Source organism: Nematolebias whitei, chromosome 15, assembly GCF_014905685.2.
Source record: "Nematolebias whitei isolate Nwh7 chromosome 15, NemWhi1, whole genome shotgun sequence".
Lineage (NCBI taxonomy): Eukaryota > Metazoa > Chordata > Actinopteri > Cyprinodontiformes > Rivulidae > Nematolebias > Nematolebias whitei.
The window spans coordinates 29,819,799-29,838,732 of record NC_056512.1 but is presented as its reverse complement, the minus strand read 5'-3'; the positions used below and the strand labels follow the sequence as shown (position 1 = coordinate 29,838,732).

Here is an 18,934-nt window from a genome sequence, read left to right as displayed (position 1 = left end):
CTGACGTCAGAGTCCTGTGTCCAGCGATTACATCATGTGTTTCTGTAAGCATGAAGCGACGCTCTTCCGATCTGTCGCTTCATGCAGGTTGCCATAAACATGACTAATGTGTTTTTTTTTATAATTTCATTATTCTCTAGTGGGGACAAAACACAACACTTATGTAAAGTATAAAATAGTACAGTATTTTACATGACAGAGAATAATTACTTTAATATTTTCGAGACATTTGTCATGTTTTTGGCAACATAAGTTCCCCTATTGATAAAACTATTTCCACTTTTTCAATACAGAAACACATGATGTAATCGCTGGACACAGGACTCTGACGTCAGATCACCCCACTCGGTTTCCGAGCTTTTCATTGGTCGAGTTTACTGGTTCTACAGGAGGAGCCGCGGTCTCGAGTCAGACAAACTTGATTGACTGAAGGTCACGCCCACCTAACTCTGATTGGCTGTTGACAGGGCGAGCCCATAATAAACATAACCATGCTGTTTCGGTCAAAATGCAAAACGTTGTGGCCATTGTTACAATGTTTCATATAGTTGGGGGGAAAATAGCGCTTTATTCATTCAATCTTTATTTATACAGGTTAGTCTCATTGAGTCACGAGGACTCAATTACAAGTGAGACCTGTTTTAAACCAACACCACAGATGAGGTACACACGACAAACTTTAATATAAAAGCATATAAAATGAAAAGTAAATAAAAGAAGTGATATAAAACAAAATAAAAAAAAAATCTACATTATAAAACAGTGTATCATACTAAAAGCAGGAAGATGTCAGCATTGATTTTATGAAAAAATAAAGAAGAGGATGATTTTGTGACTTTTTTTTAAATATATTTTTAAATGCATATGAGGTTAATAACAGTCTCATTATGATATAAAATTACGATTATGTACTACAAATCCCGTTGCATCTTTCTGTAAAAATCAAAACAATCGGGGACGTGAGAATGTACTTCAGGGTTTGTGATTGGCTGGCGTATGTGTCAATCATCAGGGCTTAGTGACGGGGTCCTCCGGCTCCAGCAGTAAGCAGCACGTTAGTGCTGAATGAGCCTCACTGTTTGGCTCGTTGTCACAAGTTTCCCAAAGCCGACTATGGAGTTTGGAGTGGAGAGTTAACAGTTCAGTAAAAAAAAGTTCGTTTATTTTTTGCATGCGTTTTGGGCATACCTGGAACCCGACACTTTGTCAAATGTAGGGACGTGAGCATTCTTTTCTCCTTCTGTTGGTGAACTCTAGAAAATCAGTGAAGATGAACCGCTTGTCTTTTGACGATCCTTCGCTGGATAACCTGGACCCAACACTGTCGCTTCACGACCCAAGTGATATTGACACGGCCCTGCTAAGCGACATTGATGGTAAGAAGATAGAAGAAATACGGCTGTCGAAAATACAAGTGTTTAAAGAGCAGAAACTGCTCCACTCTTCGGACTTGTGCATTGCATCCGTGTTTCACGTGTGCATTCCGCATCATATCACAAAAACATTTAAAGCGCAAAGTCATTTACGGCGCATCAACCGTGTTTACGTTAGCTACCATTAGCCATAAGCTAGCTAGATTCTCTTAAGTTTAATTTAAGCCTCTTGTAGGTGGTATTATCAATTTTTATTGCTGTTTTTGTATGAGTTTTTACTATAATTCTATTGTAAATATATATAAAAAAAAATATATATATATAACTGAAATTAATATTAGTTTTTTATTTAGAGCAAGCTAGCTGTGAGGCTAATGTGTTTCTAAATTGTTAGCGCGCCCCGCCTCCAGCGTGCTCCACAGACCGAGGTTACTATCGTTCATTCCTCGTTCTGCTAAGTGCAGCCGCCGCAGTTGACCTAAATGATTGACAAACGTCGTACTCTGCAAAACTAAAACACTTTCGAACATGCTATCTCAGACCCAGGCGTTCATTTGGAAGTTTTAGTTTACTGTTGTTACAAGTGTAGCTGTTGTAATGATCAGTGAAGCGCTGCGCATAGAAAAGTTGCGCATAAATTGGTGAGGATTTTTCTGAAACAGCCCGTGCGTGTGTGTGCGTGTTTGTGTGTATGCTTTATAAGTGCCAACGTGTAGCGAGATAAGCCGTGTATTGCGTATATTGACCCAAACATATCCTGCTCCCTGAATTTGACCGGCTGTAACCTTTTGGTGGCGGTGCTCGATAGTAACCTCTTCTCCATATGAGCTGCATAGCGAGTCTGAGAGCTGCGTTCTGATTGGTCGAGAGCGATCACCTCATACACAACACTGGGTTACAAATTCAGGCACAACACACACGCAGCAGACATAACACACTTCCCCATAATAGATATTTTCTGGTCAATTAGAGATAAATATTGAATTAGCTATAAATTACTGATTAGGTTATGGAAAAATATACAGATCCAAGCACAGTGCATTTTTTTTGTTTTATTTATCATTTTATTTGTGAAGTGGTTGTGTTTTTGAATAGTATGTATTTTTCTCTACATATGGGGGACACTTAATGCCATTGGTTTCTAAGTTTACAAGAAAATAATGTCATAAAAAGAAAAGTGTTTTTGCTATAGTTTTTACCCATTTGATTTAGCCAGTTGTAGAAATAAAATCAAAACAAGAAAAATAAGATAAAAATAAAATGTTATAGGACACCATCTGAATGTTGGTTTGAATACTCGATTAACTCTTTATCACCTCCTCACCCAGTATAAAAGGCCAGTAATCATTTTGACAATGTTTGTGTGTGATTTTCTTTCTTTTGTGTTAACAAAATATCTCATGAACCAGTTTTACATTTTATTAAAGCTCTCAAAGAAATAATCTTTAGTTGTACGTTTGCAACTCGTTAACTTTTAGAGTCCAGTCACCTCAAGGTGGTCACCACATCTAATCAACATTTGCCATATTGACTGACGTTACTATTATTATTACTATTATTACTGATATTGAGCTAAGGTTTGAGCTTGCAGCAGCTGGAGAGTCTTCACCAGTATTGCGTGAGATCAAGTGTAAATTGTTGACAAGATTTGACCAAATCTGCTGTAACTCTGTCTTTTATAAGATGATCTCAGTTTAATGCTTTGTTGTAAATGGTGTCAGGCTGTATGCATTAGAATGGCTAAGAATTCCTGATAGTTTTGCCCTTCTTTGACATTATGTTTTTAGACAAATAGACAAACTTTTGAACATGCTCTTTGATCTGTTTGAACACAAACCTCATACTTTTAAATACAGGATTTACAAATAACCAGAAATTTAGATAAAAATTAAGATTCTGTGGTCAAAACATTGACACCCTATCCTCAATTGCTCCCCGGGCGCTTTCAGTAGCTGCCCACTGCTCCGCCTGAGTGTGTCCCAGGTGCGATGGGTTAAATGCAGAGAGCCAATTTTGCCATTGTATGGGAACATACAATGACGACAACACATAACACATTATTATTATTATAATAATGTCTCTTGATTTATTTTTCTGTGCAGACATGCTTCAGCTCATCAATAACCAGGACATGGAGTTTGGTGGACTCTTTGATCCCAGTCCATTTTCAGGAGGCCCTCCTACCCAAGAGAGTACTGTCCTGTCGCAGACCGTCACCTCTGCTGCCCCTCCAGCTACCACAACTCCTTCGTCTTCATCTACTTCTTCCATCCTAAGCAGTAACCCTCACCTAGACGCTCTCTTGGGCCCTCCCATCACCCGTAGCTCCTCCACCCCAGACAAGGCCTTCCAGCCACCCACATTTCAGCAGTCTCCCCTCTCCCATGTACCCAGCTCCACCCCGAGGCAGCAGCCGTCCTCGACTCCACGGGCTCAGAGCCTCAGGCAGCCCCAGGTGGAGCAGCCTCAACCCACTGTCAGTCCTTCTGTACCTGTACAGGCGGCTTCTCCTCATGGTTCACCAAATCCAGCGTTCAGCTCCACCACGCAGGTGGTTTTCACCTCCGTAGCACCTCAGTCCCAGCCACAGACACCACTTCAGGCACAAAGCAACTATAAGAGCCAAACTAACTACACAGGTAAGTCCTCTTTATTGCTGATGGCCTTGTCATAGAGGAGCTTTAGCTGTAATGGCTGGAGGGAAAGACGTAATCTCTAAAACACAACCAAAAAACAACTTTTTTATGTAAAATACAGGTTCTTTTGTTTTACAAGCATCATTGGAACAATGCAGTATTTATCATAATTTGCTTTGTAAATATATGTTTAAAATGTAATGTGATTTGAAAAGTACAAAATAAATGCTGGAAATTAATCTTTTTAATATTATTGCCCTGTTTAAAGTGTGATCATTCGATGTGCCACCTTCGCTCCGATGATTCAAAAATAAACTTTTGGAGTTTTGGACAGATTTGTCAGTCTCTGTCAGTGGAAACTTGTTGTTTAGTGAGATGGTTCTTATATATTGCCTTAATCAAGCATGGCAGTAGGTAGCTCAGACTCACCTGATCACGTAACTACATTGTAATTGATTAAACTTTATTTATCTGTGTTAAAATGCCACTGCAGCACAGCGGTGTGTGTCAAAATGGGTTTGGAAGTGCTCAAAGAGCAGAGCAGACAGTCCGAGGTGATCACTCATCCCAGACACTAATCTGATGGAATATGATGGCATCTGTCATGCTTATTAGATATAGTAAATTTTTATTACCACACAAGACCTCCCAGTCCTGATACCGTTTTGCAAATGCAATGATTGTCCAGGCTGGAACTGATAAGAATTACAAGATGACTCAATGAGTTATCAGGGATTTATAAGTAGGTCACAGGTCACCTGTTTGCCTAAAAATTCACCGACAAAGGTCTTTACAACGCTACAAGCTTATTGTTGATGTAAAGAATAGAATAAGTGATTTTGGTTATTATTAATATTATTTTGATTAGAGCTGGTCCTGCTGTCAGTGTTAATGTTGTTTTTTAAGTTTTCATAGATGTAATGTATTCCAATAATCTATTGAAAATTGGGAGTGTCTTGTCTGAATCTTTGGTACCTTTCTTTAACTTTTTTTTAATGACAGATTAAATTGTATATAGACGGTACGGTTCATTTTCAACATGATACGACAATTTTATTTTGCATGTCGTTTGGATCTTTACATCAGTTTGACAGATTATATAAACAAAAACTGTAATTAGATGTGCGTTTTACTGTCATGGCTTTACTGGTGACATATAGCGTAGCGCTTGTGCACTTTTTAATTGAATCTTAGTCAAATTAACAAGAGAAAACTAAGTGTTTGAGCTGCAGGTGAACTTTCTGCTGTACGATTTAACAGATTGCAACATGCTCCAGCTTGATCTGAATTTTTGCGGATAAACATTGTAAAAATGATAGAACGATTTTTATTTGACAGAAACATTAGTGAGTTGATGTTTTCAGGTAAATTAAATGATCAGATTTGTCTTGAATTTATAACAATTACATTGTTGGAGTAGTTCAGTTATTAAAGCTATAATTTAAGAATCAGATTCTTTTCAGTTATCTTCTGATACACATTCAAAGTGACTTTATGCAGATGTTGATTTTAATAAATCAACTGGTTTACTGTCCAGTTTAGTGCAAATGGCACAAGATGGATTGATATTGGATAGTTTAGTAACACGTGATTGATTCAGGGCTAAATAAATCTTTGTGCCTTCACTGTTTTGCAGCTGGCAGCCCCAGCAGCGGGAGCACGCTCTTGTCATCCTCCCCTTCAAGCGTCCAACCTGTGACCATTCAGACTCAGGTCCAGGGGCTGACCACTACTGCTCCTATCTTGGCCACAACAGCAAGCCCTCCAGGTCAAACCATCGCACCCCAAGTACAGCAAGTCCCTGTAAGTGTGTGAAGCAGAGAGCACTTGGATGGATAAACTGAACGCATTGCGGTGTTTGTTAATGTTTTGTGAATATTTACATCTCCCTCTCAGGTTTTTCTGCAACCCCAGTTCATCAAAGCTGAGTCCCTGCTGCTAACGACTCTGAAACCTGACCCTTGCATGGTCACAACTGTGGCTTCAACCACATCTCTGGCCACCAGCCCAGTTCAGAGCACCTCACTGCAGGTAAAGCACATTTAAATTCAGCCCACTAAATTATTGCCTACAGTGTGACATACAACTATCTAATACCCTGTTTATCTCCAGGCTTTTATGGGTGGGGGCACCATCCTGACCACGGTGCCTGTGATGATGGATGCTGAAAAGCTGCCAATCAACCGCATTGCCATCGCAGGCAAGCCAATGGGCCAGCCACACAAAGGGGAGAAGCGCACAGCTCACAACGCAATCGAGAAGCGCTATCGCTCTTCTATTAATGACAAAATATTGGAGCTGAAAGACATTGTAGCAGGGACTGAAGCCAAGGTGGGAGAACTGTTAATGACACTAATTTTTTTTTTAAATTACAGCATGTTTTTTTTTGTATATACCATATAGTACCATACCATACAACTTTTTATATAAAGCACAAAAATGGCAGCAAGGCCAACCAAAGTGCTGTACAATAAAACCAGCATGCAAAAGACACCGGATAAAATATGTTAATCAACAGAAGCAAACAAACTATTAGAATGACTAGAATAATAAAACCACTGAGGTTAAAACCAACTCACTGGGTTGAAGGCCAGGGAATAAAGTGTGTTTTTAAAGGAGACTTAAAACGGTGAGAGGAGGAGCCTGCAGTGGCTCCAGTTTTGGACCAGCAGCAGAGAAGGCTTATCACCAATGAGCAAAACTTGCGCGTGGAACCAATAAAAGCATCTGATCAGCTGACCTCCGAGAGCGCTGCGTTATGTATATCAGACAAAATGTACGACTGAATGACAAATATTGATTGGGCTTGCTTGCCTTGGTGTACCTGATCTTCAAAATGTTGGTTGGAGGGAAGTTTTGAAGTAAGGTCTTGGAAGTGGGTATTTTCAGCAAAATACCCATCTTCAATTGTCACAAGACATGGTCATAATGTTATGGCTGATTGGTGTAGGTATAACTCTTACATTGCAGAATGACACTCATTGTGTGTTTTATACTGAATGCTGTTCTTTTTTTTTGTAGCTCAACAAGTCTGCAGTGCTGAAGAAAGCCATCGACTACATCCGCTACCTGCAGCAAGCCAACCAGAAACTCAAACAGGAGAACATGACTCTCAAAATGGCAGCACAGAAAAACAGTACGCACTTAAAATGTCCCTTTTCCATGTCCTGCAGCAAATAGTCATTTCTGTTCATGCAGAGTAATTGACTTTTGTGATGAGGTCTGCTGGCAGAATGTTTGTGTACAGTAGTTTGAAGCTTTTTAATCTGTGGTTTCCTTCGTCTTTCCTCTGTTTTCAGAGTCTCTCAAGGACCTGGTTGCCATGGAGGTGGACGGACAGGCAGAAGTGAAGAGTGAGCTGCCCACGCCGCCAGCCTCTGACGTGGGCTCCCCGTCCTCCTTCTCACACTGTAGCAGTGACTCAGAGCCCGACAGTCCGATGGGGGAGGACACAAAGGTATGAAGTGAATAGTTAATGTGCTCCGCCTGTCTGCTGATGCTTGGGTGTGATGTTCAGTGTTTCACATCACATTAGGGTTTAGGATGAAACAGAGTCCCTGTCGAAGAAAATCATTGAATCGCACCTTATTGTAATGAGCGTTCATGCATTCACGTCATTATTTGTTGTGCTTTAGAGCTAATTGAAGCTTATGGACCTCATGCAGTCTTGTGGAGAAATAATTGTTTTTTTTTGTTTTCTTCTCATCTAAACTGAAGTTTTCTATGATGTTAGCATATAACAAATGTGTCATACCAAGAAAGTCATTTTAATTTTACCAACTATTATCAAAAGCTTGAAAATTCACTTGGAGAATGCTTAAAAAATGTCTTCCTTTGACTCTGGGGAACATGCAAGAACACTGACAGATAACTACTGGTATATATAGTTGTTGTCTTTATGTCAGTTTCAGAATGGTCGGTATTAATTTGATCCGTTTGTCTCCTGTTTGTCTGGCAGCCAAGTATTGGCATGTTGGATCAATCTGCAGCAGGTGACGGTGTCAACGGCATGTTGGATCGTTCCCGCATGGCGTTGTGTGCTTTTACCTTCCTCTTCCTCTCTCTGAACCCCTTGGCCGCTCTGCTCTGCTCATCTGGTAGCGGCTCTGCAGAGATCACCACCCATCATACCAGCAGAAGTGTCCTGGGTGTGGATATTGCAGGTATGAATAAAGAGGAGGAGTGCTGGTATTGTTTTTAAACACGAATCTTAAGACTCTATTGATCGATGATTAGTTGTTAAATGACAGTATCTGTGTTGCCAACAGCTAACTCGTGGGGTTGGATGGATTGGATGCTGCCAACTATTTTAGTGTGGCTGTTGAACGGTATTTTGGTATCGGGTGTTCTCATCAGATTGTTGGTTTACGGAGAACCTGTCACCAGACCACACTCTGGATCATCGGTTTTGTTCTGGAGGCACCGTAAACAGGCAGACCTGGACCTTGCTAGAGTAAGTTTGCGTGTTTGTTTTTCATTTAACCCACTAAATCTATCATTAAGTCACTTTTCCTATTTATCTTTGATCACAGGGAGATTTTGCTCAGGCCAGTCACAACCTGCGGACCTGCCTAAAGGCTCTTGGTCGTCCCTTGCCCACCTCTCAGTTAGACCTGGCCTGCGCGGTGCTCTGGTCGCTGCTAAGATTCTGCCTCCAGCGCCTTTGGGTCGGTCGCTGGCTCGCTGCCAAGGCTGGGGGTTTAAGAAGTGATCGCCCCCTGCAGGAGGATGCGTGCAAAAGCAGTCGGGACGCTGCACTGGTTTACCATCGTCTGCACCAGCTTCACATGACAGGTCGGCCATAGATGTTTTGTTAAATTAGTTGTAGATTCGGTGATGGTAAAGACTAAACTGATAAATTTAGTTAAAATGTGTTTGATAACATTTAGCTTTTTCTTGTTTTCATTCACGATATGTTTTAATTACATTATAGCAATATAATAATATTATTATTATTATGTGAAAGGTTCAGTTTTTAGTAAAACATCATTTGTGTGTACAAAGGTAAGCTGAATGGTAGCCACCTGACAGCAGCCCACATGGCTTTAAGTGCGGTGAACCTGGCAGAATGTGCTGGCTCCTGTCTCCCTGTAGCCTCTCTGGCTGAGGTCTACGTCTCTGCAGCTCTGCGAGTCAAAGCCAGTTTGCCAAGGATCCTTCATTTTACTTCTGTAAGTTCCTGTGTTCATGCATGCACAAATATCTCACTAACCTATGCTGTGCAGATTTACGTGGTGATTTGGCTTTGATGTTATCACAAACAAGTATTTACCGTATTTCCCGGCGTAGACGTCACATTTATTATGCATCGCCGCTTGACCCGTTGCGTTTATTTAATGGTCAAAACTAGGGATGCACGATACTGGATTTTTGGCCGCTATCCAACATGCCGATATGTTAAAACTTATTTGACCGATACCGATATTTTATACACTTTCCTTTGTCAGAACATATCCCTCTTATTTAGGCTTATTTGCAACAAAAATTGTGTAAGAGCTGGTGACATATATTCAGTAACAGCCATATGATATGCATAGCACTTTAACTTATATTAAATGAAAAGTGTTAAATGTTATTTATTAGTATTAGTCACCTGCGATGCTGTCTCACTTGTGGAGGCTTGTTCCAGGTTCCTAGCTGCAGTGTGGGATCCTCTGCACTCCTGTGCATGAAGGACAGACTTTTAAGTTCAAAGTTTTTGTCTATCCATTGTGCCGTAAGACTAATCATGCTAACGGGGCTAACACGACGTCCAAATGTCTGTGGTAAAACTCGTCCAACATGTCGTGCTATCGGCTATTAGCTTCTCAATGACGTCGGAAATGACGGCTTGTAACTCTGGTAACGTTACATCAGAAAAATATCTCCGACTGGGGACGATGTAGCGAGGCTCAACGTAGTCCATAAATCTTCGGAATCCGACATCCTCACCAACAAAAAATAGAACTTCCACACGTCGATATTTTGAATTTTCCTCTCCACCGTGAGATCAGGTAGGCACACGTGACGTCATCACCTTGCGCTGCCGCTGCAACGTCATCACGTTGTGCTGCACCGTCATCGTGTTGTGCTGCCACCGATACCATGCCGATAATATCGTGCATCCCTGGTCAAAACAGCTTCATTTCGCCTGGGCGGCGCATCGCCATCCATCCATCGTGGCCGGAGCCACTAGCTCTTCAGCGTTGCTCCACCTGCACCAGCTGAGTGAAGCGAACGCACACAGGAGCACTGGCTGTTGCAGTTCTTCGAAATTTAACAAGATTAACACTTAAAAGTTATTATTTTGCTCGACATTATAGCAAAGGTGTGTCTCAGTTTAACTTTTCCTTAATAAATGGACTTTAATGGTCAAAACAGCTCGATTTCGCCTGGGTGATGAGGCGAAATGAAGCTGTTTTGACCCTGAGCAAACAGACATGTTTGCTCCAGGTGTTCCTCCCCGCTCCGCCGCCGGAGCAGGGACAAAGGTGGCTCATGGCTCTACAGAGTCCACCCCGTCTGCACATAGCTGCTTTCTGGGGCTGCGGATCATGCCCCTCACTGCCCCTCACTGCCCCCTTCCTCCCCGCTCAGGCGACAGAGGAACGCTGTAGAGCTCCCAACCAGAGCCGTGATGAATGGATGGATGGGTGGCGCATCGCCGTGGAGCCTTCTCGAGCCTCTTGCGGCTGCAAATGGTTCATGTCAGAATGAATGAACATTTCAAGCGTCGGTCAAAAATTGCGTTATGAATATGGGGAAAAAAACTAATAAGTCACTTGAGTGTTTAAATTACAGGACCTAAATTTATGCAACACACTGTGACTTATAAGCTGGAAAATACGGTACATGTCACTAGTGGTTGTTTACAATCTAAGTGATTCACAGTGTAAAAATCTGTGGTTCTGAGTTGATATAAATTGTCTTCCAGGGTTTGAAAACGGTGAACTTTGTTGTTTATAAGTTAAGTTTACTTCCCTTCTCGTGAAACTAAAGCAGAACATGATCTCTCTCCTGACAGCGAGTGTTTCTGAGCAGTGCCCGCCAGGCGTGTTTGTCCTCCAGTGGCAGCGTGCCTCCGGCTATGCAGTGGCTCTGCCATCCACTCGGCCACCGCTTCTTTGTGGACGGGGACTGGGCTATTCGCAGCACGCCTAAAGAAAGCATCTACAGTCAGGCTGGCAACACTGGTAAGAGAAAACAAAAAGTCCTTGTTGTTTGTTTGTTTTAAATGATAATGCTTCCGAACTTTGCAGAATCATCTTGAAAAATTCCACTCTAAAATATTTGTGCACTCTTTTTTTTGTATTTGTGTAGTAAATGTCTTTTGTTTCTCTGACAGTGGATCCTTTGGCTCAGGTGACTCAGGCCTTCAGAGAACACCTCCTTGAGAAGGCTCTTTATTGTGTCGCCCAGCCTCACGAAGAGAAGAGTCCCAGCCAGGGTGAAGGGTACGAAAACATGTCAGGCTAGAAAAGTGAAGACAGACAGACAGCAGAGGCTGTTGTAATGTTGGTTTTAAAGTTAAAAACAATTGTTGCGACACCTGTTAACCCTTAAGTTCGTGTCTGTCATCAGGGAGTATGCTGATGCCCTAGAGTACCTCCAGCTGTTGATCAGCGCGTCGGATGCAGCCGGGGCCACCTCCCAGTCCTTTGCAATCGGCTCCAACATGGCTACTGTGACAGGTAGGTCACCTCAAGAGGTGGAGTTAATTTTAACATGGCTTTAAACTCAACACGCTTGTTGTCAATTTGTAGCAATGGTCTGAGAAGCAATTGTTATTTTATATAACCAGGGAAAATATTCCATAATCCCATCTTTTCATTCTCACTTCACACAGTTTGTTTTCCTTAGTGTTCTTTCAAAATTATAAAATAAACAAATAAATAAAATGAAACAACAGTCCGTTTTTATTTTGTAGAGATCAGGATGTTTGACGTTGGTGTGTCTCACCACTTTATCTTGTCTTCACTAATCTAAGCGGAAGGGGAGGGGTGTGTAGCTAAAGGGAGGCATCTGCTAGATTGCTTCATTTATCTTCAGCACTGTCAAATCAGTGATCACCTTGAGAGGATGTGCAGGGATTTAATAAGAAACTTTTCTTGGCAGAGTCTCAGGCTGCAGTGTTTTGAAATGTGTGTGTGTGTGTGTGTGTGTGTGAGGGGTGCACGACAGTTTTACCTCCTAAAATGATTTTAAAGATGGCAGATTTTTCACGTGATTACTTCAGAGGAGCAGGTGTTTTTATTTTTTTTGTGCACCATCATGCAATGTTCCATGTAAAAGAGGCCTGTTTTTGCATAATTGTTTTTTTCTGAGTGAGTCGTGTTTTTGACTTTGCTTTCTCTCCAATCTTCAGGTTGTGACCCCCACTCTAAGTGGTGGTCGTCTGTTGCCATAGTGATCATCAACTGGCTTCAAGGAGACGATGCTGCAGCAGAGAGACTTTATCCGACCGTTGAGCACCTGCCTCGCAGTCTGCAGAGCGCAGAGTGAGTTAGAAATGTTCATGCTGGGAGTTCAGCTTCCAGCTCAGAGTGTGTGTTGTGTAACTCTCTGCCCTCACACACTTTAACCTGTGTCCTTTGTCTGATTCTCTCCCTCGTTCTGGCAGGAATCCTCTGCCCAAAGCGTGTCTGAACACATTCAGGGCAGTCAGGGCTCTGCTGTTCAAGCCAGAGAACTGCCAGCTGAGTCTGAGCTTCACTGACAAGGCCAGCGTCCTGCTCCGAGACAGCCTCAACATGGGACCACACTGCCACAGCTCCAGTTTAGACAAGGTGCACACACACACACACACAGGAAGCACTGGTGTCTTTCAGATTCACACGCATACATTAAACTGATATTTTTAAGCCATAGGCTTCAGATTTACAGATCCCCCTGCAGCGATTCCACTCTGGGATGCTGCAGTGTCCTACCCGATGGTGTTCAGCAGATGGCGATGCTGGTGGATAGGCAGCTCAGTGTGCGTGTGCGTGTGTGTGTGTGTGTGTGTGTGTGTGTTTCTGCATGTGCGACTATGGCCAGAGCTGCGGTGCATTGTAGTTGCATTGCATGTGTGTCTTCTAGGAGTGCAATGTGCCTGCAGTGCAACACAGAGCTGGGCCACAAACGGCAGAACACCGTCAGGATGAGACAGATGTAGTGTTTGTTACTGTATCACAAAACCCGTGAGGAGTCGATGTGCACGCCATCATTTAGCATTGTACAGGTCCTTCTCAAAAAATTAGCATATTGTGATAACGGTCATTATTTTCCATAATGTAATGATAAAAATGAAACTTTCATATATTTCAGATTCATTGCACACCAACTGAAATATTTCAGGTCTTTAATTGTTTTAATACTGATGATTATGGCATACAGCTCATGAAAACCCAAAATGCCTGTCCCAAAAAATTAGCATATCATGAAAAGGTTCTCTAAACAAGCTATTAATCTAACCATCTGAATCAACGACGTAACTCTAAACACCTGCAAAAGATTCCTGAGGCTTTTAAAAACTCCCAGCCTTGTTACTCAAAACCGCAATCATGGGTAAGACTGCCGACCTGACTGCTGTCCAGAAGGCCATCATTGACACCCTCAAGCAAGAGGGTAAGACACAGAAAGAAATTGCTGAACGAATAGGCTGTTCCCAGAGTGCTGTATCAAGGCACCTCAGTGGGAAGTGAGCAATCAGCCTGTGGCACTGCTGAGGTGTTATGGAGGCCCAGGATGCTTCGATAGCTGCCTTAAGGACCTGTATGCTAAACCAAAACAAGCTAGTTTCCCCTTTTGTATTTCCCTCAATTTTCTAAACACTACTCATTTGTCACATTTCACAGTCCAGGTCAGTGGTCTGGACCTTTTCTATGGTGTTAAAACATGTACTAATTAAATAATGACAATAATAAAAAAATCATTCTAAACTAATCCTGCTGACTTGTGTTGTTTTCCACAGGTTGTTGAGTTGTTGGTGTGTGATCTCCTGTTGGTTTTGAGGACAAATATCTGGCATGTGCAGCAGGAGGGGCCAAGTCCTGCAGGGCCGGGATCAGTGGGCACCATTGGTCCTGCGAGTCTTCATCAGGCGTCACCACCAGAACTCCAGGGCTTTCAGCAAGATCTCAGCTCCCTACGCAAGCTGGCACAGAGCTTCAGACCTGCCATGCGCAGGGTAAGAACGAAGATGTAGCTGTTTAATTTGGACACAAACGTTTCTGGTAGGGAATTCTGTGTGTGAGGAGTTTGAAGAAGATTCTTTGTCTTGATGCACAGACATTAAGATGGATCAAGTACGTACATTACTGTGCAAAGTATTTTAAATATTCCTTAATTTTTATATATATATATATATATTGCTTCCAATGAGCCAATCTTTTTTGTAGTCTTTTTAAATGGTCCTAATCAATCGTTTTCTGGGCTTTCAGGTTGTTTTCACTTTTCTGTCTAGATCTTGTACCAAAACAAGACATCAAATGCAAGAATGTGTGATGTGAAAGTGAAGAACAAAATAAGTGTTGTTCATAAAAAGCTTTGTACAGTCAATGAACAGCGTCTTTAAAAACAGAAAACAAAATCTAACTAGAGATGCAGCATTCTTCAGTTGCTTATTTACCTTACAAGATTTCAGCTAAAAGCTTTGTGAGAGTCATCTCGTTGGTGCTAAAATATTATTTTATGTGCCAGTTTGTTACTTTTCACAGATTCAACTGAAGAAACAGAATGATTTACAGGTCAGAGTTAGACGAATTAAACAAAAGTAAGAAAAAAAACTCAGAAAAAGACCAGGTGCTGGGCTAAGAAGTGAAGCCAGTCGACCTCCCGCCACCTGAAATACTCTCATAAAACCTAAAGAACTCCTTAAGACTTCTTTAATGTATTACAAAAATGTGTGGCTCCTTGGAAACGTAAAAAATATTGAAAGATGGCTCAAAACTTTTGCACTTTACTGTGTAGGACAGGGCTGTTCAACTAAACTGCACAGGGGGCCACAGTTACTGAAAGCCAAGAGCTCAGGGGCCGGACCTCCAGCTGTTCTTGTCATTAAGTTTGTTTGTTTGATGGTTTAAAAATCTAGTTTTATTTAAAAATGAACCCATCGGTGGTCCGAACTGAACTCACCTGTGGGCCTGGTTTGGCCCCTGGGCCGCCAGTTGAATAACCTGGTATAGGATATAAATGAGAAGAAAAATATTGTTGGAAGATGAGTAGAAACTTCCTGTGAACATCCTTGCTGGTTCTGTATGCTACGATTCTCAGTAAAAAGACGGAAGGAGTTGCAGCCTGTGCACACACACACACACACACACACACACACAGCCCGAGGCCAGTTTGTTCAGAGCTTTTCAAATCTGAGGTAGAACAGAACATTACGTGTGAGTCATCATCACTCGCTCTCATCCCTCCCCACCCCGCATTTCTGCGTCTCTCATCTCTCCGTCTCATTTCAGTTGTTCCTCCACGAAGCCACAGCCAGGCTGATGGCGGGGGCCAGTCCCACCAGAACTCATCAGCTTCTGGATCGCTCGCTGCGGCGCAGAGCAACACCGGGAGCCAAGACAGGTGAGTGTGTGAACAGCTTACTACCACGTTCAGACTTCAAGTCATTTTAGCAACGTTGTGCTATTACTTCAACATCCACAAAGACATTCGCTCATCGTAGAGTTTTTTGGCCGGTTTTACAACAAAATGAGCGTATGGTTATAGTTTCAGTGCTGATCATTGCTTACTGTTATAAGCTCAGTTTACTAAATGTTTAATAAAGTAAAGTAATTTCCGCCGTACACGTCGCTCCACCCTATATGTCGCATCAGTCCAAATATGTCTAAAAAAGTGGGAAAATCCATAAATATCTTGCTTCGCCATATACGTTGCGTCTATTATTCGTCACCGCTGATGCGTCACGTTTGTTACGCATCACCACTGACAACCCGGAAATGTGGGCCGAACCATCGATGGGCTGCCAAATGGCGGCCGCAGGAACGAGAGGACGTTTAACAAGAATTTAACAAGATTAACACTTAAAAACAATTATTTGTTTGCTGGAAATTATAGTAAAGGTGTGTCTCAGTCTAACGTTTGCTTAATAAATGCACTTTAACTGTCAAATTAGCTGCATTTCACCGGGGCGGTGCAGCTGGTTTAACTTGCTCCAAGCACAATCAGAACGACGGTGGGGATCTGTGGCAAGCTGATTGTATCATTAATAGCTGGTGGAGATTCTCAGTCATCCAGGACATGGTACATTCAAAAAAGTTCAAGAAAAAAACAAAGCATAAAGTATAATAAATGAAGTCCAGTTGTTTTTGTCTCTAAATTGTCCCTAGGTGTGAGTGAGAGAGTGAATGTTGTTTGTCTCGTTTGTCTCTATGTGGCCCTGTGATGGACTTACGGGTCCAGGGTGTACCCCGCCCCTCGCACAGTGATTGCTGGACATGGGCACCCCCATGACCCAAAAAGGAAGAAGCGGGTAAAAGATAATGGATGGATGGATGACTGTTTTTGTCTTGATCTTTTTTGAATTTGTCATTATAACCACTTTTACCAATTACATGATACAACAGCATGCCTTACTGCTACTACTTCGCTACTGCCATCAAGTGGCTGAAAGTGGTACTGCTCAGTTTTTTTTACAGTCAGAACGATTGAAAACAGTCATATCTCAGCCAAAAATTGATTTATTTATATATATATATATATATATATGGTTAAAAAAAAACAAACAAAAAAAAACATAAATGCGTCACTTCAGCCTATAAGTCGCAGGGCATGTAAATTATGCACACACACAAAAAAAAAAAACCTGCGACTTATAGGCTGAAAAATACGGTAGATATGTTTTATGGTTTATCATCAATGCAGAATAAATTATGTTCCCCATAAAACTGAAGTTTGTATTCATTTGCCTATTTGTTCATCACATCTGAACAAATAAACCGTTGTGGACTGATCAGCACTTGACTGAAAACATTTCATGTTTTTCGTGCAGAAGAGTGCGAGGCGCGGCCCGGCCAGCGGGAGCAGGCCGAGGCGGTGATGCTGGCGTGTCGCTACCTCCCTCCCTCCTTCCTGTCGGCACCGGGTCAAAGGGTGGGAATGCTGGCTGATGCAGCCCGCACTCTGGAGAAGCTGGGAGACAAACGGACCCTCCACGACTGCCAGCAGATGATCATCAAACTGAGCAGCGGCACCACCGTCACCAACAGCTAGAGCCAAGGGAGCGGAAAGACTTGCATGGACGCTTGTATATAGAAGCATCTCTTATATACAGAAGCGCACACAAACAAAACCAACAGGGGAGGGGGGGAGGGGCAGTTTTTGTTTTATGTTCTGTCTTTCTTACCGTTCATCATCAAAGTACGCTGTACAGATCCCAACTGTAACTCTGGATCATCAGAACGCACTTCTCATGGAGCCGATCTGTGAGAATGCACTGCAGTGTTGCACTTGGACCACAGAGAGGAGCCACCCCCTGAGGTTACTGGTGCAGTCGGTCATCGTAGTTCCACCCCGACTAGACAGGAAGCTTAGCATCACTACCGACTGCTCTGATTGGCTGCAACGTGAAGCGTCTCTTTATCTATAAGAGAATAAACAACCAAACGTGATTTGACCGTTGGGCTTGTCCAACGAGAACCTGCTCCACGAGCTTCTTACAGTAAACCGTCTGAACTCCATGTCTTTATCTGCACTAGGCCTGTGAGGCTGCTTTTAATGAGCTAAATTAACAATAATATGGCTTTATAAACTTATTTTCGTAGAAGTTGTGTTTTTGTTTTGCTGTGTACATATTTACTATGTATTTATAATTTAGACAAACTTTTGATTTGGCTGTTTAGTTGTTTTTTATATTTTTTATGCATAAGCAGAGTTATAAATGCTTATTTTGCCCCTTTAAATTTGTTCTACATGGTCAATAGTGTCATTACTGTATCATATCAGATAAATGTCAAAATGGTGGCATGATCAAGTTACTGTCTTCGACCCCTGAGCTGTTGGACCTTCATCCAACTATGATTTCAAAATCAGTGTTCGGTTCTGCGGCTGGAAACTAACAGAACTTTAACATTTCTCATGGAAAAAAATCATTTTATGTTTGAATGATTAACGTTTTTGTTTCCAGAAAAGCACCCTTAGTAACTTTGTATGTGTAACTCCAACACAAAGGGCAATATTTGCTCTTTTTAGCTGTTGCAGTTTCATACTTTCAGTGAACCACATTTTTCATATGATTTTTTAAAATGAAACGTGGAATTGAAATGACCATGAAGCTGCCAGAGTTTAAAGTCTTGGTTATATGTTCTGTAACTGACATCAGTTTCAACTATCACATGTAAATATTAAATCATTTTGTTAAGAAGTTTACTGCAATGCTTTCATATTTTTTACAACAATGTGTTGAGACCAGAAGATTAAAGGAATACAAATAGAAATGCAAGAAAAAGGACATTTGGACCTTATTTCTTAATTCTAGTTGCAGATATCATTGCTGAAACTGACATCTCTTTCTATCTGAAATGTATTTCTGATATTTGGAAACAAGTTACTTAAAGGGGAGATCCCACTCTTCTAGAAAATTACTCTTATTTAAGCTTCATCCTAATCATAGTGATTATAAATGATCAAGGATACTTTTTTTATATTTCATTTCCCCAACAGTTCGACTTGAGGCAACTGAAAACGCTTTCTCTAAAAGTTTAAAAGGTTCTTTTGGAGATGCCAAAGACGCCAAGTATGCAACTGAAAATATTTCAAGAAGCTACTTCAGCAGCGGCTCTGAAGGACTTGCTTTTAACAAAATATCCATAATGGTGAGGAAATTGATTCAAGTCATCTCAAGGTTGTGTTCAGTTGTGGGGCAGAGGACAAGCCAAGCCTGCAGTGTATGACATCATCTTCACCCAGGGTAAGATGTGTTTTTATCTTGGTTTCCCTTCAATCGCTCCAAGAGTT

The 18,934-nt window shown here is 41.7% G+C and overlaps 3 protein-coding genes across 4 annotated transcripts in view; all 3 read left to right on the top strand.

The window, feature by feature from the left end:
- The first annotated feature begins 62 nt into the window (after window positions 1–62).
- Window positions 63–18,934, top strand: part of LOC119421599 (septin-9) — a 916,196-nt gene continuing 897,324 nt past the window's right edge. The window contains exons 1-2 of the mRNA XM_037688943.1: window positions 63–73; window positions 1,920–1,921. The gene's annotated coding sequence lies outside the window, so the exon portion shown is untranslated. The remainder of the gene's footprint in view (window positions 74–1,919; window positions 1,922–18,934) is intronic.
- pvalb5 (parvalbumin 5) overlaps window positions 63–18,934 on the top strand; it is a 571,007-nt gene continuing 552,135 nt past the window's right edge. For both annotated transcript variants that reach the window (XM_037688960.1, XM_037688961.1), the window contains exon 1: window positions 63–73. The gene's annotated coding sequence lies outside the window, so the exon portion shown is untranslated. The remainder of the gene's footprint in view (window positions 74–18,934) is intronic.
- Window positions 1,080–17,278, top strand: srebf1 (sterol regulatory element binding transcription factor 1). The gene is made up of 19 exons (XM_037688938.1): window positions 1,080–1,376; window positions 3,476–4,012; window positions 5,646–5,812; window positions 5,906–6,040; window positions 6,122–6,340; window positions 7,031–7,145; window positions 7,309–7,466; window positions 7,968–8,172; window positions 8,278–8,462; window positions 8,542–8,803; window positions 9,014–9,180; window positions 11,013–11,181; window positions 11,334–11,442; window positions 11,570–11,679; window positions 12,354–12,486; window positions 12,609–12,774; window positions 13,941–14,156; window positions 15,433–15,544; window positions 16,971–17,278. Exons 1-19 carry the CDS (start codon window positions 1,271–1,273, stop codon window positions 17,189–17,191), a joined length of 3,492 nt encoding a protein of 1,163 aa, XP_037544866.1. The 5' UTR covers window positions 1,080–1,270; the 3' UTR covers window positions 17,192–17,278.